At 38.4% G+C, this 22,905-nt stretch overlaps 2 protein-coding genes across 2 annotated transcripts; one reads left to right on the forward strand and one right to left on the reverse strand.

Moving 5' to 3' along the window:
• The first annotated feature begins 1,189 nt into the window (after positions 1-1,189).
• LOC139630281 (tropomyosin Per a 7.0102) lies at positions 1,190-10,538 on the forward strand. Its single transcript, XM_071493555.1, has 6 exons — positions 1,190-1,419; positions 1,733-1,807; positions 5,206-5,244; positions 5,486-5,647; positions 5,808-5,891; positions 7,462-10,538. The coding sequence occupies exons 1-6, from the start codon at positions 1,321-1,323 to the stop codon at positions 7,978-7,980; spliced, it is 978 nt and encodes a 325-aa protein (XP_071349656.1). The 5' UTR covers positions 1,190-1,320; the 3' UTR covers positions 7,981-10,538.
• A 956-nt stretch (positions 10,539-11,494) lies between these two features.
• On the reverse strand, positions 11,495-19,941 carry avil (advillin). The gene is made up of 20 exons (XM_071493554.1): positions 19,818-19,941; positions 19,511-19,619; positions 19,271-19,345; positions 18,839-19,035; positions 18,647-18,755; positions 18,450-18,560; positions 16,762-16,967; positions 16,570-16,648; positions 16,224-16,322; positions 15,987-16,140; positions 15,760-15,860; positions 15,253-15,390; positions 14,994-15,152; positions 14,671-14,850; positions 13,820-13,968; positions 13,549-13,693; positions 13,254-13,442; positions 13,097-13,165; positions 12,522-12,632; positions 11,495-11,892 (listed from the first exon to the last, which is right to left on the reverse strand). Exons 2-20 carry the CDS (start codon positions 19,568-19,570, stop codon positions 11,779-11,781), a joined length of 2,445 nt encoding a protein of 814 aa, XP_071349655.1. The 5' UTR covers positions 19,571-19,619; positions 19,818-19,941; the 3' UTR covers positions 11,495-11,778.
• Positions 19,942-22,905: the final 2,964 nt, after the last annotated feature.

A 22,905-nucleotide genomic window follows, 5' to 3' on the forward strand; every position in this document is an offset into this window, starting at 1 on the left:
TTCCACAAAGTACTCACAAACCATCAAACTAGGATCTTTTACTTAAGGTAAAAATAGAAATACTGTTACAAGTGTAGGGCCTACATTCAAAGTTTTACTTAAGTTAAAGTACAAATGTATTAGCATCAATATACACTGAGATGTCAGTTTATTAGGAAAACCTCGCCAGAACTAATACAATGTAATGCAGTAATACATCAGTCCTGTAATAAATCCTCATTGCTAAAGTTTATAGTGTTCAGTTTTTATTGAGACTGTGTTAAAGTGGTGTTGTTTCAACAGTATGATGTAAATTGTGGTGATGTCGAACAGCATTACATTACACAGAAAGGTATCATTTAGCCTACACCATTTGATATGAATGAGTTGGACAAAAAAACAGAAACACTCTTCCATATAACGCAATACAATTCAACATCACCACAAACTGCATCCCCCAAAATGATCATAAAGATGAACTAACACCCCCTTTTCTTTCTTAAACCGTTTCAACAAAAACTGAACATTAAAACTTTTATTAAAGTCTGTTTACTGCAGGACTGTTGTATTGGACTGCATTAGTTTTAGCTAGGTGTAAATTGCCAACTGAGACCGCAGTTGACTGCAGAATTTCCCCAATTCATAATAATACAATATATTATTGGACTATAGTTTTTAATGTTTCAATGTGTACACCAATTTAAGGCTGGGTAACTTGGATCATTTTTATGACTATATATACTGCTGGATAGCTTAAATCTATGGGTAATATTGCATCACAGTTCATTAGTTGATTGAACCTACAAATTAACCAGTAACTAAAGCTGCCAGATAAATTTAGGTAAGTGAAAAGCAGAATATTTGCCACAAAAATGCAATTATAAAGTAGCATAAAATGTAAATACTCTTTAAAGTGGGCTGGTACTACCTTAAACTGTATATGAGTAAATGTACCTACTCAGTTACCTTCAGCCACATGCTCATAAACCACCAGACTCACCTGAAAATACCTGGTCTTGTTGTCATTGATTCATTTCAGCTCGTAGAGCTTGACATGCGCCATGCTGCTTATCTAAACTTTAAAGCAAACAAAAACTAATTTATTTTCTAACTCCCTACAGCCCTAAACATGACTCCAATGCGACCTTTGACTTTCTCAGAGTGTGGGCGGGGTGACAGCGGTGTTGAAGACAGTCTGGCCCCTGCGGCTTTCCGTAGGTCACGGCCTGGGCGTTGACAGTGCTGCTGCGTAGGAAACAAACCAAACACCGCTTCACCCAGAGAGCTCGGAGGTGTCTCTTACATAAACAAAGGCTTAATATAAACCATAAAATAAAAAAAATGCATTCAGTCACGCTGGACAGCAGTGGTTCTCCAAAGAAGCGGACGTTTTCTCGGGGACTGAGCGAAGACGAGTCTCTCCGCAGCATTATAAAAGAGGTGAGCCGAGGGAAATCACGGCGTCGTTCGTGAGAGGGTTTGTGTAAAGCTAAAGCTAACGTCACGACTGTGTTACCCTCCAATTTTATTGTTTTTAAGCTACTTGCGTTAGAAAAATGTCGTCAGTGGGACGTAAAGCCGTGTTGTTTACGGTTTAAGACGAGCAACGGCTCAGATAAACAGTCGGTTGTCGTGAACGGGCCCGGAGCTTCAGACCACTTCCCCAATCTCAAGCTAACTACTTGTGTTTTTGTTTTGTCTGTGTGCGATCCTTGGCTCTACTTGAGCTGTGTTTCTGTTTCTCTGTCATCAGACTGAGAGTTCATCCAGGCGTCTGACACGGAGCGACAGCCGAGCAGGCACCTTGAAGAAGAGGAGCGACAGTCAGGTAGGAGCCGGACTTCAGGCTTCAGGAGCCGAAACACCTCAACATCATCTGCCACTCCAGACACTGTCCACATACTGCATCACATACTGTGTTTTAAGAGCTATTATCAAACATGGTGCCTCAGTAGCATTTACACAGGTCACAAGTGTACCATAACCTGTGACCCGTCAGAGACACCAGAGGATCAACTGCTTAAATAAAATGAAAATTAAGCACTTCAATGTTATTCAGCCATCATTCATTTAATTTAGTAAAGGAAACATAATTTCAAAATATTTTATAATATAATAATATATCACAACATATGTTTTAACATTGCTTTTAATGGCTCTTACACAATCCAATACTACAATCCTTCCACATATTCTTCTTTCATGAAAGCTTATAATTATAAAATTGCGAATTGACTACCAGTATATGGTAAATGTGAACGGCATAATTTTCAAGCACTGTTTTATACATGTTTTTGTTATTGTCATTTTGTGTGTATGAGAGGATGGACAGTGAAGGCTTCTCTACAGCTGCTCAGAACATGTTTGTCTTCATTATAATATGTAACTTTTACATATTAAAATGTCTTAAAATGACCAGACCTAGGTTATATATGTTTTTGAGTTGTGTACTTACATTATCTGGAATGTTTCTAGCAATTCTTAAACCTAGAGTAATACATGATTTTAACTATGGTAAAGCCTGTTTCATGTGGTGGCCTGTCAAGACATCATACAGTGCATCCAGAAAGTATTCAGTGCTTCACTTTTTCCACATTTTGTTATGTTACAACCTTATTCCAAAATGGATTAAATTCATTTTTTTAACCTCAAGATTCTACACACAATACCCCATAATGACAAGGTGAAAAAAGTTTGCTTGAAACTTTTGCAAATTTATTAAAAATAAGAAACAAAAATATAACATTTACACAAGTATTCACAGCCTTAGCTCAATACTTTGTTGAAGCACCTTTGGCAGCTATTACAGCCTCAAGTCTTTTTGAGTATGATGCTACAAGTTCGGCACATCTATGTTTGGCCAGTTTCTCCCATTCTTCTCTGCAGAACCTCTCAAGCTCCATCAGGTTGGATGGGGAGCGTCGGTGCACGGCCATTTTCAGATCTCTCCAGAGATGTTCAATCAGGTTCAAGTCTGGGCTCTGGCTGGGCCACTCTAGGACATTCACAGAGTTGTCCTGAAGCCAGTCCTTTGTTATCTTGGCTGTGTGCTTAGGGTCGTTGTCCTGTTGGAAGATGAACCTTCACCCAGTCTGAGGTCCAGAGCGCTCTGGAGCAGGTTATCATCAAGGATGTCTCTGTGCATTGCTGCATTCATCTTTCTCTCCACCCTGACTAGTCTCCCAGTTCCTGCTGCTGAAAACCATCCCCACAGCATGATGCTGCCACCACCATGCTTCACTGTAGGGATGGTATTGACCAGGTGATGAGCGGTGCCTGGTTTCCTCCAGACATGACGCTTGGCAATCAGGCCAAAGAGTTCAATCTTTGTTTCATCAAACCAGAGAATTTTGTTTCTCATGGTCTGAGAGGCCTTCAGGTGCCTTTTGGCAAACTCTTGGTGGGCTGTCATGTGCCTTTTACTGAGGAGTGGCTTCCATGTGGCCCCTCTACCATACAGGCCTGATTGGTGGAGTGCTGCAGAAATGGTTGTCCCTCTGGAAGGTTCTCCTCTCTCCACAGAGCAACGCTGGAGCACTGTCAGAGTGACCATCGGGTTCTTGGTCACCTCCCTGACAAAGGCCCTTCTGCCCCGACCGCTCAGATTGGCCAGGCGGCCAGCTCTGGGAAGAGTCTTGGTGGCTCCAAACTTCTTCCATTTACGGATGATGAAGGCCACTGTGCTCATTGGGACCTTCAATGCTACAGAAATTTTTCTGTACCCTTCCCCAGAGCTGTGCCTCGATACAATCCTGTCTCGGAGGTCTACAGACAATTCCTTGGACTTCATGGCTTTGTTTGTGCTCTTACATGCACTGTCAACTATGGGACCTTATGTAGACAGGTGTGTGCCTTTCCAAATCATGTCTAATCAACTGAATCTACCACAGGTGGACTCCAATCAAGTTGCAGAAACATCTGAAGGATGATCAGTGGAAACAAGATACACCTCAATTTTGACTGTCATGGCAAAGGCTGTGAATACTTATGTACATGTGATTTTCGTTTGTTTTTTATTTTTAATATATTTGCAAAAAATTCAAACAAACTTTTTTCACTCCGTCATTATGGGGTATTGTGTGTAGAATGTTGAGGTAAAAAATGAATTTAATCCATTTTGGAATAAGGCTGTAACATAACAAAATGTGGAAAAAGTGAAGTGTTGTGAATACTTTCCGGATGCACTGTATCCCTTATGTGCATGTCCTGGCATTGTGGTTTAAGCCACATTTTTAAAAATATACTTTTTACACCTAGGTCGTATTTAAACTACATATTTTAACCGGATGAAGAATTTTATTAAACAGAAGTCTGGATCTTAAATTATCAGAGCAAAAAGCCAGACAAATGTTAGGCAGCTCAGCTCCCATCCACTCCGAGACATCCTCTGTCTGCCAAAGAGCAACAGTGAATCACAGATTTTTATTTTTATTTTTTTAAGTGCAACTGCTTTATTCATTGTTTCTACTGCAGATAATTCAGCTGTTGGTGGTTAATAAGTTATCAGAGAAACAAATGAAACAAATGTTGGCAGCAATCTCACTTCTGCTTTATTCAGTGCTTTTAAAGGTTATAATCACCGGGTCCATTTGTTATGGAGAGGGAGCGACCTCTGCAGATAATTCAGCCGCTGGTAACAACCTCCTGAACGTCTGGTTCATAAGTTATCAAAGAAACAAAGGTTAGAAGTCTCAGTTTCTAGCAACTTCAACACGACCTATGTCTGTCAAAAAGCACTGGTGAATCACTGATTTTTAAATTGAAACTTCTTTATTCGTTGTTTCTGCTGGTTTTAATCCCCTGGGTCATTTGTTATGGAGAGGAGGATGGTTCTGCGGATAATTCAGCTGTTGGTGGTTCATAAGTTATCAGAGAAACAATCAAAACAAATGTTATCAGCACTCTCACTTCCGCTTTATTCAGTGCTTTTAACGGTTATAATCACTGGGTCTGTTTGTTTTGGAGAGGACGAGACCTCTGTTGAGGTAAAAACCTCCTGAATGACTGACACTGAAGGAATCCAAACCGGGAGAAGTTTATGGCAATGGTGGCGAAGACAACAACTCCCATGATCCCACACTGTTTCATAACATCACCCAATGTGTGTTATTATTTAGATTGAGAAACCCCTAGCAGCAGAAGTTACATACTGTGAACTTAATTTGATCAAAAAGAAATTTGTTTCATTTATTATTGAACTTCCTTTTTACATATTTCTCCTTTCAGCAATCTGACCAGGATCTCTTCATGGGACTTCCAGAAATGGTGACTATTTCTTACTGTTGTTATTACTATTATAAGTATAATGGTGGTTATTATTATTTAAACCATTTGTTCACAGTTCTGCCAGGTATAGATGAATATTTCTTTACATATCGAGGGATTGTTATGCTTCCACATGAGGCCTCCCACCTCTGAGAGCTCACTAAACACTTGCCCTCCCACTGACTGTCATGTGTTCTTCTAAAATTGCCCACACTGATTTGAAACTGTGTTTGTGGCATAGCTGGAGCTGCAGGCCAGCTATGACGAGGTGGTGCAGGAGCTGCGTGGGCTGGAGGTCGAGCGAGAGGCTCTGTTGTTCCAGGTGGATGTCCTGCAGGACACGCTGGAGGGTGTAGAGGAGCTGCTGGCTGAGGCCCAGAGGGAAGCTGGACAGGCTAGTTTGGTATGTCAAGGCCTTACCAAAAATGAAACACCTATTCTTTTTATACAAATTAGCCACATATAATCATTTAGATTTCTTTTTAGCCTAATTGTAAGAAGTAAGTTTGAAACCAACAAGCTGCTGGTCCTATCATGATGTGACAATGTCTCTGCATTTGTAGGAGTTGGAAAGAGAGAGGGAGGCCAAGAGAAAGCTGGAGAGCATGGTCTGCTCTCTGACGCAAGAGGTGGAGAGATTAAAACAGGTAATGTGACAAATGAAATAAGAATATTACATAACATTACAGAGTAATGCCGTCAAAAATGGCAAAAAATGACATAGAATTATTCCTTCTAAAAAAACACTCAGGTTCAAACAATTCAGATTTCTGTTTTTGCACATTTAATTCATAAGAGGGGAAACCAGTACAACAAGAGACGCAACTACCTGTCTCTTTGCATATTTGGATGCATATTTTATGGATGTGCCCTCAGGGTGCTAGCACTGGAGTGGTATGCTGACTGTAGTTTACATACCTTGCATACAACTGTATCTTGAAAATCCACAATTTTGCTGTGTACTGACCAAAATTCGAAGTATTTCTAAATGGGGCTTTATAGATCGCTCACAGTGCAACTCACTCTCTCTGCAGCCGAGTTGGGTTGTGAACTCTCTGCCATAATTACCACACAGGTGTTGTTGAATTATTTGCTCGTTTTAGCCTGACCCTTATTATCTTTGATCACTGAAAGTGATGTGTGACTCTTGTCCGTCATACAGTGCATTCAGTGCATCGCCCAGGCTCATGCAAGACTTGGGAAGGCAAACAGCCATGGTAGTGATGCTTTTTTTAAACACACAGTCGAATTTAGAATATTAATTGACAGACTTATTACAGAGGCAAAAGGTTTTTAAATCTGTGTATAAAGATATAAGGGCTTATGGAGCCTGTCACTTAACAGCTTGGCAGGAGCGTGATCACTCGTTACTGAATGTGAATCATGGGTATGGTGCATGTTTGGTTTTGTTTTTTTCCTGGGTATCTAAACTGGCCTTAATCTTTCTCTACCCACTTCTGCAAATTAGTAACTATATTATTAACTGCGGTGGACATCTTGAAATGTTACACCTATTGTAGTTAGTCATGGTGTATTGCCATTCTAGTTCATATTAGGGATGCACAGTTAATTGAAATATAATCAAAGCTGCAATATGGCCAAGTGCAAAAACCGCATCTCTGGAGCTGCAAATTTTTTTGATAAAGGTAAAATGTGTCACAACATTGTTGTCTATTGTTAGCACCATAAGCGTTGTGACCCAACAAAAATCTAATCATCATTTTAAAAAGTTTTCACGACTTTCGACTGAAGTCGTGACTCGTATCACAATTGCGATGCCTAAATAATTGCAATATGATTATTATTTTTTTGTTTGTTTTTTGTTTAGTCCTAGTTCATACAGTGTTGAATTTGAGCCTAAACAAATAATATATACAGTGAAATGAGATGTTAGCTTTCATATGCCAGAGGAATAATGGGAAATTATTTACCTCTTTTAAATTTCCAGAGGGTAGCTTCAAGTTGTGTTATTTCTCGTTCAGATTTTACAAGTATTCAAGATGGAAAGAACTGCATTCATGTTGCTCAGATTCAACTGGTCAATTTCAGGCAAATGAAAAATTAGAAACAAATTATTGTAACTGCAATATGTAGACATATTCGGAGTCATTACAATTGGAATTAAATGCATCATATTAATTTTCAAATGTAAATATGTTTTTATTTTATCTGAAAGGGCTCTTGATTTACTAATGGACAAAAAATGTCTGTTTGTAGGAAAAGAATAAATCTGCTCCTGTGAACACACATGGAAGTGAAGACGAGGCAACAAGACAAGGACACAGAGAAGACAAAGACTCGTCCCTGTGTGAACCCTGCAGCAGTGAAAGCAGTGGTCGAGTGTCTGAGGAGGTGGGTCAGGGTGAAGGGACCGAGGATGATGGAAGTGGCCTGACGAAGCTTCGGAGGATGGTCAGTAAACCCATGGCCCACATACCCTCTCTTGCACTGGACAACCCTGTTTCTGAAGATGGGGTTCTCCGGAGGCCTTATGAAAACAGTGGCGATGATGAGCGAGATCCTTCACCAGACAGGAACGACTCAGACAACTTAAGTGCCTATGAGGACGCATCTGCTGAGACTCCAGAGCAGGACAGGATCTTTCCAGGTGACGGCGACACTTTGGAGCTGCCTTATGATTCCGAAAATAAAGAGAAAAGTCCAACCAACAACTGCCAGGTCAACGACAGCGAGACCCAAGGCCCCAAAAATCCTGATATGTGCGTTGTGTCTTAACTTCATTTGTTTTATCTACTGCTGGGGAAAAGGACAAAGATTATCATTGATCGTTTGATGAAATTCAAGAGCTGTTTGATCTTGCAGTTTACCCAAATCTTTATGTTCTTGGGAAACTTTGCAGCTAACGACAGCACCCAGAGTTACTGTAATTAGAGCTGCAACAATAAATCAAGTAGTTGATGACAGAAAAATAACCTGCTACTATTTTGATTAATTGTTGCAGTCATTCTTCAAGCAAAAATGCCAACCATTCTCTGGTTTGGGCTTCTCAAGTGTGAGGATTTGCTCCTTAACTTTATCACATAAGATAGTGAAAGAAATATCTTTAAGATTTGGACAACTGGTGGGACAAAACAGGCAATTTGAAGACATCACTCTGGGCTCTGTAAAATTTTGATGGCAAGGTTTTATAGACAGAATTACCAATTGATTATTCAAGAAAATAATCTACACATTAATTTATAATGAAAATAGTCATTAGCTGCAGGCCTAGCTGTAATTCACTGGAGTAGAAATGTAAGATTTACTTAAATTCACAACAAAGGAACTCAGGATCCAGGTGGTTTACTGGCTGGAATTCCACAAATGACCACTTTATATAATTTGCCAATTATTTCTTTTGTAATGTCTGTCTTAATTGTGTTTCTTTTTAAATTAGTGTATACACATGGAAATACGCCATGCTGCTTTGACAGTTTATCTCTTTGGTCATCTTTTAAGAAAGTTTGTTTGTACACTAACAGCTGCCAAGACACAAATCAGGATTTATCTGTGTCCAAAATACAGTGAGCGCTCTAAGTATTTGGACAGGGACTGATGCTGTTGTGGCCTAAATCATACCTGTACATTTAGACACACAGGAATTTAGAGGCAGTCTGAGCATTTTAGACACTCACAGGTTGTTACAAAAAAGGGCATGAGTATAGTCTCACGTATGATATAATAACCTTGAATTAAAATCATCTGCAGTTAAAGATATTTGGTCTGACTGTCCTCAGTTGTAGAGCTCACTGTGAAGAAGGGTTACGTAATGTTTGACATTGGTCTCTTACAGCTAAGATCGGATACTGATAATCAAAGGCGAAGGTTACAAGATAGGGATTTTTGTCCGTCTCACTGATTCCACAAGAACATTTATTTTTTATACTGTCCCTATTTCCTGTTTTATTTTGAAAAATTTTTAGGGAAATTGGCTGCATTTGCACTTTTTAAAGTTATTCTAATGTGGCAAAATTTTGTCAGGTTACATTAGAAACAACATTCCCTTTACAACCAAACACGTCAGCGAGAAATAAACAGCTGACCTGCCAAAGGCTGTTTTCTCTCTGTCTGCATGGTGATACTGTACGTTTGCACATTTGCAGTGAAACTTGCTGAAATTAGTCTCTTTGGATGTCTTTGACTGCTGTACACACTGTGTATTTAATCGCAATTTTTATATGTGTATTTTTTACAATGTTAAATTCTTTTTTTTTTTTTTAGTGCTTGAGGCAAGGGTAGACCCTTTCACCTCATTTGTAATAGTTTGCATGAGCACCTGTGTATGAATTTTGATTTCCAAACTGCACATGAATTGATCTGTCATTTAGTAGTACTTTTGCACGCAGTACTTTCACACACTTCGATCAAATTATTATTTAATAGAAATTGTTTACTGCGAAAATTGGTTGATTAAAAGCCTTTTCAGTCTTAATTATGTTTGCAAAAGATGCATCATTCTGTCATTCCTGAGTTGGATCTTTAACAAAATAAACAAATAATTTCAGTTTTGAGGGAATATATGAAGTGACACTGAGATCTTTTACATGAAAATCACAATTTTGACAAGTGATTCTGCTCTCTGTTTCACAAAAGTGTTAAGATATTAATACATTTATGGAAATCAGAAAATAGGTGGAACGTCTGCATTTGCTGCATTTAGCTGCATATTACATTACAGGTTTACGGCAGCCTATTGTTTGTCTTTTGCATTACTTTTATCACACAGGCCTGTTTGAAAACAATGCTGGTTCACATACCAATACTTGATTCTCTGATGTGCTGACTGCCATGGTTCACAGACTTCTCGACCCACAGCTCAGATGACTTTCTCTTTTTCCACAAAGTTGAGCTGATGGGAGATTATTGTTACTGTATCATCAACAAGTCATTTTCTTGTCCTATTCATTTCCTGTTAGGTCAAAGGGTTTGGTTTCTTTGTAATCATACAGAAAAAGTACATGACTCAGACTTCAGACTGATCAATCATTTTTTAAATATCCTTCATTTCACAATGTCAGGGAAAACTGCTTTCCTGATACTGGTGAACACGGCAGTGACTTTTGATATTCTATCAAGTAATCAATTAGTTTTTGTGTTGTTTTTTTTTTCAGACAATGCAAAAAATATGTTCTTACTGTAATTCAGTGCATTTTATGGGTCTTTGTATTTTTGACTTGTCCAGAGCTTTGAATTGTTGAATTGTTCAGATGTTACAGTAAATGAGATAAATTTATACTTGTACCCGATATAACATTTTAGACATATCAAAATAAAAGGCTGATGCTGCATAGTGATTTGTGTTGACTTGTGTTGATTTGTGTACTATAAGACAATATATATATAAGACAATATTAGTGGTGCCTTCAGAGTATGTTTAGAGAAATATGTAACTTCATGTTACTTAAGGGATGGATATAAACTACACTGAAAATAGCATTGAAATTTATCAAGAATTAATCACTTTCCTACAGATGTGCATCATCCCATAATTCCATAATTATGACTTACTATCTTATAATTACAGGATTTCATAATTATGAATAAACATATAGTAATAAAGATCCTGATTACTCAATTATGAGAAAACTATCTCATAATTACCAGATAATGTAGTCTAATGGGGCAGGAATTAGAACACTTTATATCAAAGTAATTCAGTGTTAATTGTCAGTGCTTCCAATGATGCATAGCAATAAGGAAATGTTAACAGCTAATTTGGCACACTAAATTTTCCAAGATGTAACAAATATAAATGTAAAAGTTTATATTGGTTAACAGGTGAAGACTTTTCAAAAACAAAACAAACACAAACCCCCCTAATGTTAACTCATCCACATTATTCAGGGAGACTGATATCTCCAACTGTCTCAAACAGCAGCAAAATAAAACCCAGATCTTGGTCTGGTAATTATGAGATAGTAAGTCATAATTATGAGACAGCTTAGTAAGATGATTGGTAGTCAGTTTCTTATGAAAGTATTTCTGTGAAAGTCCACCAGTTGACTGCTCTCTGTACTCTTGGAGGTAAGTGAGTGAACGTTTTGCTGTAATATCATTTGGCCAACAGATGGCAAAGTAGAGCTTTACTTAAAGGGGAAGCCAGAGATGTCAACATTTGGGTCGTTGTTCAAAATGGAGCTTGAGGTTAATATAAGTTCAGCCTCTATATAGTAAACATTTGTTACTGTGCAGGGTTTGATAAAATGCATTATTAGAATACAATTATTTTCCACACAAACACACAGAAGAATAAGCAATACAAGCATTTTTTTTCATACTGAGATTTCAAATAATATTATTACAAGAGCAACAAGTGTCCTTGTATAACATCTGGTTAAAAAATGATAAAGTATAAAGACTTGTTTTACAGTGATTTTAAACAAATATACGAATTACGACATATTCAGGGCATGAAGAGAAATTGAGTCCTGCCCTCAAATAGGTCAAAAAAGAGATTCAGCTATAGTGGAAAGTCAATAAAGGGAGAGGACACAAAGAGAGACCTCATGTTGGCTTTAAATAACAATAAAAACATTAAAACATCCCCTTTTCTTTCTTCATGTTAAGCTGTTTCCACCGTGGCATGCACACAAACTCAGCTTTGGTGATCCCAAATATGCTGCTGAAGTCGGAGTCATTGAGGTGTTTCTGAAAAGCAGTTCACAAAATACGGTATGGTAAGTTTAAAAATGAACTAACAGCATAATTTTCTTTGTCTTTCTTTGAGGTAGTGAAGCATAAGGTCCCTGAGGTCACAATCTATCACTGATACTGTGTAGCAGCAAAGTATCATGGCAACACCTTACAACAAAATACACAAAATATTAAGTAGTTAATGATTGAACAGGGAACAAATCAGGGAGTAACTGCTAATTAGTGAGTAGTTCATGAATAATAATAACTGAGTCAAACATAGCAACAATAAAAAATGTGCCTACAGACAGCTTACAACTCAACACATGGAAAGTAAAGTTTTCAATAATAAAGGGGTAATGACCTAATCTTTTCTTGGGTGTAAATTGAGCTTTTAAGTAAATTCATATTTTTCCTGCAATTAGTATCAAATTAGAGAATTATTTGTAACGCACAGTTATGCTCCACTGTATAAAATAGCAAAAAACAGTGTCTTGGGAGTGAAATCAAATGACTAACACGCAGTTATTTTGCTTTACAAATAGGCATATGATTAAGGAGGAACTTTTGCTTCATTACACCATGCTCCGCAAACACTATGTGCACCCACATACACACACAGACACACACACACACACACCAACCTCTTTCTGGGTCGGGTCAACACCTTCAGGCAGCTCACTGGCGAGCTTGTTGACCAGAGTGTCCGGTGGAAAGGGCTGAAAGTATTTCTCACTTTCACCACAATCCTGCTCCTGGAAAAAGAGCAGATTGTTAGGTTATATATCTTTATTAATATATCTCTTACTCTTGTGACACTGAAATGGCAACTCCTCAGCAACATATCTTAAGTTTTTTGTAAATATTTGTCCCTTTTTGACTCTTTTCCCTGAACGTTAGAAAGGTTGTGTAGCAAAACTTATTTGGAATAAAATCTTCATTTTTAAGATTATTATTATTTTATTTTATTCAAATTTAAATTACGGCATGTCACACAGAGTTGACTAACCAGGTAAGACTGGAAGTAAAGCTTACAACACAAGAGTCCCTAAATGACACTTTGCTTAGTTTACAAGTATGTAACCTCTTTACCCCAAAGTACTGCCATAAACAAGAATGGTAACATTGTGGTATCTAATGTAAACAACAATGTACACAGCACACTATGAGGAAAACACCACTTTCTGTGGGTTAAAAAGCTTGAAAAATGAATACATACTGTTGAAACTTCAACAGTTGATGCTGCATCTCCGAACTCCTTCTTCAGCTCTTCATAGCTCTTTCCTCCCTGACAGAGAGAAATGTTTGTTAGCACGTGTTTTACTCATCAATGTGCATGTTAATCCCCTATGTCATTCAAAAACCAAAACACTCACACTCCATAAGGAGGGATCCCAGGCTGTGAACCACCCAGTGAAGGTGGGCGGCTCAAACCCTTGTTTAACCATGACGATGGGGGTGTCTGGATCTCTGTTGCCCGGGTGGGTACGCAGGTATTCTTGGCTTGTAACCACTGCCTCTTTTCGCTCAACCTCATTGGCCTCTTTACCAATCCAAAGAAACACCTGAAGAGATGACAGAGTTAGAAAAAGAAAGGTTTATAGGAAAACTCGGAAAAAAAGCAATTTTCAAACTTTGTGAGTAGTTGTCTCAACCAGTGTCACCTCATACCTGGTCCCATGTGTCCAGTAACATGACATCATCCTCACTGAGGTCGTCCTGTGTGAACTGGGACACCTCAGTCACGATGAAACGGCCTGTCTTATTGGAGCATTCAAACAGACGTGGCTGGTGTTCTAAAACTGTCTGCTGGAGTCTGCAGATGACAACACATTATGGGCAAAATAGTGGAAAACAAATGTGTTTCCTCTTCGCTGTGCCTGCCGTAATGCACTTGAACCTTGTTTTCCCACATTAGCATTAGTATTTGTTTCTCCATTACCTCTTGCCACTTGCATACGGAGCTTTGCCTCCAAGCAACTCCCAGAATTCAGTGGGCTCCTGACCCTCTGCCACAATCTCCTCTGAGGCATTTTTGCCAATCACAGCACTGACCTCCTTCGCCATAGCCCTCTCATCTCCACTTGATCCCTTGTAACAAATAATCAGTTACATCTTATCAATAATTTCATCATTTTAAATGATAATAGTGTTGAAAGTTTGACTACTCACACTATATGGCCAAAGGTTTGTGTATACCCAAACACGCTCTCATTCCCAAACTGTGGGAATTAATACACTACTTTAACAGCATCAGCCTCCCTGGGCTTTCTTCCAGATTTTGGAATCTGGCTGCAGAGATTTGCTCCCGTTCAACCACGATTATTGGTGAGGTCCTGCACTATGTTGGGCGATAAGGCCTGTATCTCAGTATGTGCTCCTGTGCATCCCCTGGATGCAGCTGAGGTAAGGGCTCTGTTCAGGCCAGTTCTCCAACACCCAACTGAGCCACCAGTTATTTATTAACCTGTCTTTGTGCACAAGGGAATTTTCATGTTGAAACAGGAAAGCACCTTCCCCAAAGAACACTGTTGTCTGAAATATTGTATATATATTGTATATTGTATGATATAGCAAAAGCCTACTCCAAACTAGGACAGCAGCCCTTGATAAAAGCAAAGAACATTAATTTGGGTGTCCACATTTAAATGGCCATGTAGTATATTTCTGTTTTCCTTTTATGTAACTGTTGATTCACTGATGCAAACATACATACATATACAAGTTAAATACCACAAAAGAAGCCTCTCATATTGTAGCATCATCCGATTCCTGTAATTCACTCTCTCTTACCTTTCCATACCACAGATAAATTTCTGATTGGCTCTTAAGTAAAAACACATCATTGGAGTTCAGAGAGGTGGACAGGGCTGGAACCTCAATAGCTTTTGTGTTGGATGGGTCAGAGCCATGGACCTGGAACAATCTTATTGGAGGCTCTGGGTCAGAAGATCCTTTTCTAGATGTGCCCCCCTTCAGGAAAAAATAGAGGACATATTGTTCACTGTTATAAAAACTCCACACACCCACCAGAAAAAAACACTTCCTCTTCTTTACAACCTTGTAAATAAAAAAGCTTCCAAAGAAATGACTGGAAATGTGGTTGGAAGTCATACCTCAAAGATGACCATTTTACCCTTGAAAATTGCCAGAAAGTGTCTCGGTTCTTTGCCCATCGTTATTCTCACTTGGACTGGCTCACCGCCGTACTTCTGATCCAAGTCCACAGCCTGAAAGGCCGAGGCTGCCAGTTCATCCTGTGTTGCATGACGCCCCTGAAATAATTATAAGAGACAATCAGAAAGATCCACAGCAGGGAATATGGGAAACATTTTTTTAGCAACTTTGTGAGAAAAATAATTTTTACACCCTCACCTGCCACATGTAGAGCAGGTAACACTGCTTGTTGTTAACCAAGTAAGTGTAGAGGATCAGGTAGCAGTCCCCTCCATAGAAGTATCCGTGCCATTGAGGGTCCACAGGCACAAGCTCCAAATTTTCAATTCTCCACACCTAGGTACATCAAAAAGGTAAAAGAACAAAATCCAGTGATATCTGGGCAGTTGTCTTTTCTGTAGCATAGATAGATACATGGCCTGAGGCACTGAAAGTTTCAAACAAAGTCGTCAAGCAGTATTTTTTCACTTCCATGTGTATCAGAGTTGTGCAAAAATTGTAGCTATTCTAGTGGCCCCATGAGGCTGCAGTGGTCATTACACAACAGAAAAAATGTGTTGAGTGTTTCATAATCGAGATGTCAGGATATTTGATTCTGTACGAAAAAGGGTGGTGCAGACTGACAGACAGACAAATGTGATGCTGCCACACCACTGAGCCACCAGTGTGATGGAAGTTGAATTCAGAGTACATTGTCACAGATACCTCCACTTGACCTGTGCCATTGTCCACCATTCGCTCCTGTGCAGCAATTTCTGGCTTCATGTGCATCAGAGAGGCATCAAATTTCTCCTGTGTGATGTGAGCTAAAGCAGAGATGACCATAAAATAATCAATCATAAAACAACACCCAACATTTTTATTAAGAGAAAAATGGGGTTGTCCTGTCTTGGTATTTGTGTTCCTTTGGATTTACAAACAAAGGCACATACCCACTTTCCCTCTTGTGTGCATTTTGCCCAGTCCTTGAGTCTGGTCCTTTACTGTCCACCTCTGGAACAGCTGCTTGAAGAGAGCTGACTCTGCCCCATCATTCACCGTCTCCACATTCGTAGTGAAGGGGTAGTTTTTTGCTTTGATGAACTCCTATAACAGTCAAATACAACACAAGAAATAAATACATTATACTAGATCAATCAAACACAAGCTACTGATGTAGTGTCACTCACCAAAGCTCTGGCCATAGCAGCCTGTCTTTCAGCTTTGTTTGCTTTCTTCCCCTTCCACACAAAGATCTTCGTCCCTCCCTGGTCCAAGAAGTAGCAGTCCTAAAACGACAATTACATTACATATACAAAACCGACTTACTTCATACATGAGTTAATGAAATATTTTATCTTCACCTCCATCATCAGAGTCAATTATTTAAAGCCTGTGAAGCTGTACAGGAATAGTGAAAGGTCAAACTAGATGGACCACCATACCAATAATTATAGTGGCACTTGGATGCATCTAGATGTGCCCATTATATAAATTATATGCATCCTGCATTTAGTCAATATTGCACCAACTCACATCATGGTTGAGCAGATCCTGAACCAGTGGTCTGGTCGCAACTTCTGTGACCCTCATCTGGCCGTCAGCATCTGACACACTGACATAAAGGCACAAAGAAATAAAATCAAACAAAACTTTGAATGAATATGGATGAATTCTCACCCACATACATGAGACATTTAGGATAACACGGATCAGGGAGCAGCTCACTGGTAAAGTGTGAGTTTTGCCTTCTGTTCCTGGTCAGCCGTTTCATCAGAAGGTCCGTCTGTCAGACTGGAGGTTCTTTCTCCGAGAACATCATTCAGGATCCTCATGCTCTGAGGAGAGTTGCTCTCTGCTTCACCCTCAATCACTCTGATCTCTGCCCGACCACCTCTCTCTCTGTCTCGGATGTCTTTGGCCAACAACATGCCCTGAGAAGCAGAGGTACAACACAACACAATACAGAACTCTCAGACTTCTCACTATAATCTTATGACAAATTTCAATGTCTATTTCAAAAGTGAAACATTAACAATGTGCTAATGTCATGTCATGTTTAGTCTACTAAAATATGTTGGCACGAGCTGATTTTTGTGGTTTTGACTTATTTTGTAACTTTACACAAGCACACATCTACTGTGGAGAGAACTAAGACACTGAAAAGATCAATTGTTATAATAAAAAAAAAAATACAAATCTGCTTTTCATTTCGGACTTTCTGTGCTGGTTTGTTAAAAATGTGGTCACACTTTATTTTACGTTACACTAATAAGATGTAACAAGACTTTGCATCAAATTAGACAAACCTAGAAATAGTATCTGCTTTATTAGACAGTTAACAAACACAGGCCAAAACTATTTAACATAGTTTCACTTTCTTACTGGGTCATTTGTTGCTCATTAGAAGAAAACTGTACCGTAAACTAAATTCAAAGCACATCGGGTCGAATATGGGTCGTCCACTCATCCCTTGTTGTAGATAGTGATACTCATTCTACTTCCCTATGTCACTAACATTAAGCTGCCAGGCCATTGCACCTTTATTTCATAAACTACATCCCATCAAAAATGTTTATGGTTGTTTTACAGTTTGTATAGCTTTGGTATGTTAAGAGACACATCAAACAGAGTTATTACTGAATAGTTCCTCATTACTTTATTATATTATAATGAATTCCTTGATAACAAATCCGACACAGCAGGTTTCCAAACAAGTATTTTAATCAAAATAACCCAGATGTGAATATTAAAATACTTGCTTGGAAACCTGCTGTCTGTGGTTTGTTGTTAAGGAACTTATTGTAATATAATGATGAAGTACTGAGGAACTACTCAGTAACAACTCTGTTTGACATTTCTCTTTACTAAGGTTTACAAACTGTCAAAAAATGTGGATGGATTTCACTTCAGTTTACAGTACAGTTCTGTTGTCTTACGCATTGCCCTCTAAGAAAGTATAATAGGTGTCTAACAGTGGGAAATAAACATGCAATGTCCTGACTTAAAGTTTGTAAAAGTTTCACTCCTCACTGCATTACTATCATATGGTTTTAAAGTGTGTGTGGTGGGTTACTGAACCATTCATAGACTCCAGGAAGAAGGAAATGAGCCTCAACTGTGCAAACCTTTCCATTAAGGTTAATGATGATTTTTTTGATCTGATAAAAGGGGTCAGCACTGAAAGCACACACATTACAGAGATTTGTCAGACCTTTTCAAGGTCTACTTACAATGTGTACCATGTACATCTGAAAAATAATGCTGTGTCTTTAGAGACAATTGGATAGTAACTTGTTTTTTTCTTTTCTTTTCTCCTTTTTTTTGTGCAGATATAACAGACTTGGGGCTGATAAAAAAAAAAAAACATAATCATGGAACACAGGCACACAAAAAACCCCACACAAAAATCTTACTTTAAGCTTTTCTTGTTTTGTGCTCTTCGGTCCATTCCACTGAACAATAGTCTTTCCAATGTCCAACAAAAACACATCTCCAAGGTTAAAGCTCTTCCAACTCATCTCCACCTGAAACACATTAAAACACAAAGCACTCTGTCACATGGCTTTCTGTGTGCCATCACGTTACATAACCACTGTGCATCATGGCTCACCTCCTTGGCAATCACTCTTTTCTTCCCTTTGACTTGAAGCAGCCTCTTAACATCGTAGGTGTTGGTTTCAATGTGTCTCATACCTGAAGCAACTCCTCCTTTCTTATAGCTAAAAAAAGACAGGTTGATTATATTAATGGTTTCTTTCACTGTCTATAACCAATGGCCTACTGTCTCAACACTTTCACTCACATTATTCCTTGTTTGAAGTATCCCCTGAAGACATCAGACTCGTGGTTCTGAACTTCACGATGCTGGACCGGAGTGGAGCCCAAAAATTCATCAAGCTGTATGGTGTAAACAGCAGCTGCCCCCTGTTCATCCTGAGAGGACTGTGAGCCAATCCAGTAGTGGATATCATAAGACAGAGAGTTGCTCACTTTCTGTGTCTGGAGAAGCAAAAGTGGAGAAACAGTTAGCGTGGGGGTTGGTGTACAGATGAGGATGCTATTTGATGTGAAATAGGACTATAAATATGAACGCATTTTGTCACTGTTTCATGATTCAAAACAAATCATATGCCCAAAGAGCTGTCTACCAATACAGCAGTAGGCTTCACCCAACAAACCTGCCGCCCTGGCACCCAAAACCACAATAATTCATCAGTCACCTTCTCAGACTTACAAACAGAAGTACGTAGCAGTCACCCTCATAAAAGTTTCCATAAGATTTCTCAGGGACTTGTACCAGCTCCATTTTCTGTTGCACAGAGTGAAGAAGGAAAAAAAGCAGCATTTCAAGACTAAAAGCTAGAGTTGTTCAGTCACTGCTGCCCAACAGGAAATGTTCTTTTTTTAATGATGAAATAGATTTTTCTAAAACTGCAGTCCACAGTCATTTTTGCAGCAAGTAAAAACACATTACCTCAATTCTCCAGAGTATAATCCCAGGGCTGCGAGTTACTGCTCTGAATGTATACTCCATGTTGTTCAGATGAATTCAGTTTCACTTGAGCACTTTTATTTCTCTTTCTCTGAAAGAAGAAATCACTAATGCAAAATCATTTTTGACCATTAAATATAATCCCATTAAGGTAAAGCATATTACAGCACAAATCTTTATACCTTTAGTGTCTTTTTTCTTGATAAACCGTACAAGATTAGTTTTACATCCAACTGAACTGGAAACCAAATCCAATCTAATAATTTCTATATTATCAAACAGTACACACCTGGTATTCTTGTTTGAAGAGGCTGCTTATAAGCGTATATGATCATCCCACTGCTGATTTCCCATCTGATAACAAAAGGGCCTCAATCCTCTTCCCCTCAGTGCCCCATATTTGCCTGTGTTTGCATGTTTCAGGATCTTTCACGGTGCTCTGCCCAATCACTGAGGACGACTAACAATCCCGTAGGCAAATGTGCTGAAAAAAAAGCTTTGACTCATATTCAAATGAACACACAGTAACACTGATCGTTACCATCGTGTCCATTCATTTCTCAGTCCACTGGGCCCTGTACCACCACGTCCACACCATATATGGATATATGCACAGCCACAGGTTGATAGACTATAAATAATAACACAAGTATTGATGAGCTTCTGCAAGAAAGTTTTATTAAGACACATGATTGTTATTCATTTATATTATTATTAGTAGTAATGGTAGTTAGTCATAATTATAGCAGTGGTAATAGATTTTTTTTCAGTATTAATATATTTTATATATCCACTGTGGGTTCAATGGATGTGATAATGATGAAGATAAATATCAAACATTCATTCACAAACAATAATACAACAATACAACAATACACAGGCGGGGCAAAGGGTGTCAGGCTTGGTTGTGCCTTGCTGTAGAAGTACTGCCACACCCTGGAGAGCTGGCTGTGACAACAACAGTGAGCTCAGAGGTGTGGACCTGTCTTGGGTGAGTCTCCCCTCTGAGGGTCTGAATGTCTGTAGAGATTCACAAAGAAAATTTAATAAATTAAAGATTAAATATTACATGAATTTATTTCTTATTGTGGGTAATGAGGGCTCCAGGTAGACACCAGGACAAGGAAGAAGAATATATGAAAAAACATGTGAAAAAGGTGATATCTGTGGTTTTGAGCCTTTTTAAAAAAAAATTTGGCAGCTCCATCCTTTCCCAACACAAATACATCACATACATTCTCCATGTTGTTAGGAGTGTAATACCAGAGATTACACTCTGATATCACTGATATTGTTACTGATACTGATGCTGTTTATCACTGAAATGGGCCGAGAGTCATGTGTTTTGATCTATGACGTGGATGCAAACATACATTTTCATTACCACTGAGTGATTTGATATACATCAGGATTTTTTTATGTTTTACCAGTTTATGTGAATTACATTGTCTTCAATTCACGGTTAATTACAAGTTAAAAACACAAGACAGTTTTTAATGGTAAATAACAAATGTTTATCATGTAAATTTGCTGAACTGACCTGCCAGCCCTATTATTATTTACTACAGAGTCACTACCCAAAAACATTGTCATACACAGCATGTGAACATCTGCACACACTCACACACACTGGTTTGCTACATAACCAACTTTTATCTGTCATTTAATGATTATCTTATTTCTGTTTTTACTTATATCCAGGTTGTTATATCTACATGTATGCACTGTTTGGTTTAGTGTTTTGTTTTTTCACCTGTATTATTGATATTATATGTTTTCATAAAATGAAATTTAAATGAGTAATAAATAGATTCAAATATCACATCCTTATACAAACAAACCTCAACCAATCAGGATATAAAGTGGGATGGAGAAAAGTCATAAAATGCCTTGCATGGCCATGAATTAGGGTGACCATATTGCAAATAACCAACAGTACAATGGACCTTTAGTTGTTGCTGTAAGATGACATTTACAAATGAGTGACCACCCTGTACAACAGAGTGCTGTTAGAAGGAGGAACTGTCATGGGCAAAGAAAATGGGTTCATTAAAAGGCCTGCTGTGTCTATATACACTTGATTAGCACACCTGTACAGTCTAATTCAGTCCAATACAATGGACCTGCGATAACATCTATCTGTATGAGGCCCATAATGTTCTGTATTTGGTGACATTGCCAGAAATTAGTAAATTCAATTTATGTTAATTACTGAGGTTGTGGTTAAAGGTGGTGTTACACTGGACTGTGTTATATTGAGAGGTGTTTCCAATTTTCTGTCCTTCTCATTAACATTCATAAGGAAAGTCAGAATATTAGAAACACCTCAACAGAAAACTACACTTAAATGTTTAATTCAACTAGAACATATTCTGTAGTTAAATCCATACCTCTCTGACAGTGTCAATCTAATCCAAACATTTATGTCTTTGTAACAGTAGAATTTATGATTGAGTAGGTTTATTGCATTAGATTTTACATGCTTCCTACCTAATATTCTCACACTAAAGTGACATGTTTTTTCCATTCTTCAATTCATTTTCTCAATTGCTTATTCTGTTCAGGTGTGTGGGGGGCTGCAGTCTGCCTAAGGATGGGGCAGGATGAACCCAGGACAGGTCACCAGTCTTTTTTGATAACTAACTGTAGTTGTTTAACTGCAACTTTAAAAGCTCATGGTGTGATTGATATTAAAGGGTAAAAGCCACCATGCTAACAGTAGTGACAGTGCCAATGGACTGTGTGCAGACAACAGTGGTGCTAAGTATGAAAATGCAAAGCATTGTTCATACAGAATGAAAATAATACTGTTTTGATTTGCAAAATCCATTTACCACTCCTGATGCACGGGATGCATTTTACATAAAATCATAAAAGAGGGGACAAGAATGAAAGACAGGCTGCACTAGTTACACAACAGAATATGAAAACCTTTGCCTTCTCAGTCCCACTGAATATAAAAAATGCTTATTTCCACACTTTGTCCATGCCTGTGTCTCTCAAAAACACAACACTCAAAAGGACAAGAAGAACATTAGAAAATTATTGATCATAGGAACAAAACCAAAAACACACATACACAGGAATTATTCTGTGCTTGGGTTGAGTTTTGAAAAAAGGTGTTCAGTAACATCGTGTAGCTTTTGTATCGCAAGGGGATCTTATAAATTACAGGGGAGACCAGAGACAGTTTAAACAGCGTTTCCCCAGTAATTCACAATTCACCAATCTAAATACTGTTTTGGTTATGCTATAGACATCATCACTGTTATTACAACTGTGCACAGGAACAGCTGGAAAACATGGCAGACATACTGGCAATATGACCAAACACTTGATGAATCAATTTTGAAAAAGGAAACATCTAAAGTGATAAA

This window comes from Trachinotus anak, unplaced genomic scaffold, assembly GCF_046630095.1.
Source record: "Trachinotus anak isolate AG129_WGS33_773 ecotype Australia unplaced genomic scaffold, CSIRO_AGI_Tana_v1 ptg000013l, whole genome shotgun sequence".
NCBI classification, from domain to species: domain Eukaryota; kingdom Metazoa; phylum Chordata; class Actinopteri; order Carangiformes; family Carangidae; genus Trachinotus; species Trachinotus anak.

Coding starts and splice junctions, on each gene's coding strand:
- LOC139630281 (XM_071493555.1), top strand. CDS start 1,321: ATGCATTCAGTCACGCTGGACAGCAGTGGTTCTCCAAAGAAGCGGACG. Junction 1,808..5,205: donor AGAAGAGGAGCGACAGTCAG/GTAGGAGCCGGA, acceptor TTCTCCTTTCAG/CAATCTGACCAGGATCTCTT. Junction 5,648..5,807: donor AAGCTGGACAGGCTAGTTTG/GTATGTCAAGGC, acceptor CTGCATTTGTAG/GAGTTGGAAAGAGAGAGGGA.
- avil (XM_071493554.1), bottom strand. CDS start 19,570: ATGGAGTATACATTCAGAGCAGTAACTCGCAGCCCTGGGATTATACTC. Junction 19,036..19,270: donor ACTGCTACGTACTTCTGTTT/GTAAGTCTGAGA, acceptor TTGCTTCTCCAG/ACACAGAAAGTGAGCAACTC. Junction 16,968..18,449: donor CAAAACAAGAAAAGCTTAAA/GTAAGATTTTTG, acceptor TCTGCTTCTCAG/GGCATGTTGTTGGCCAAAGA.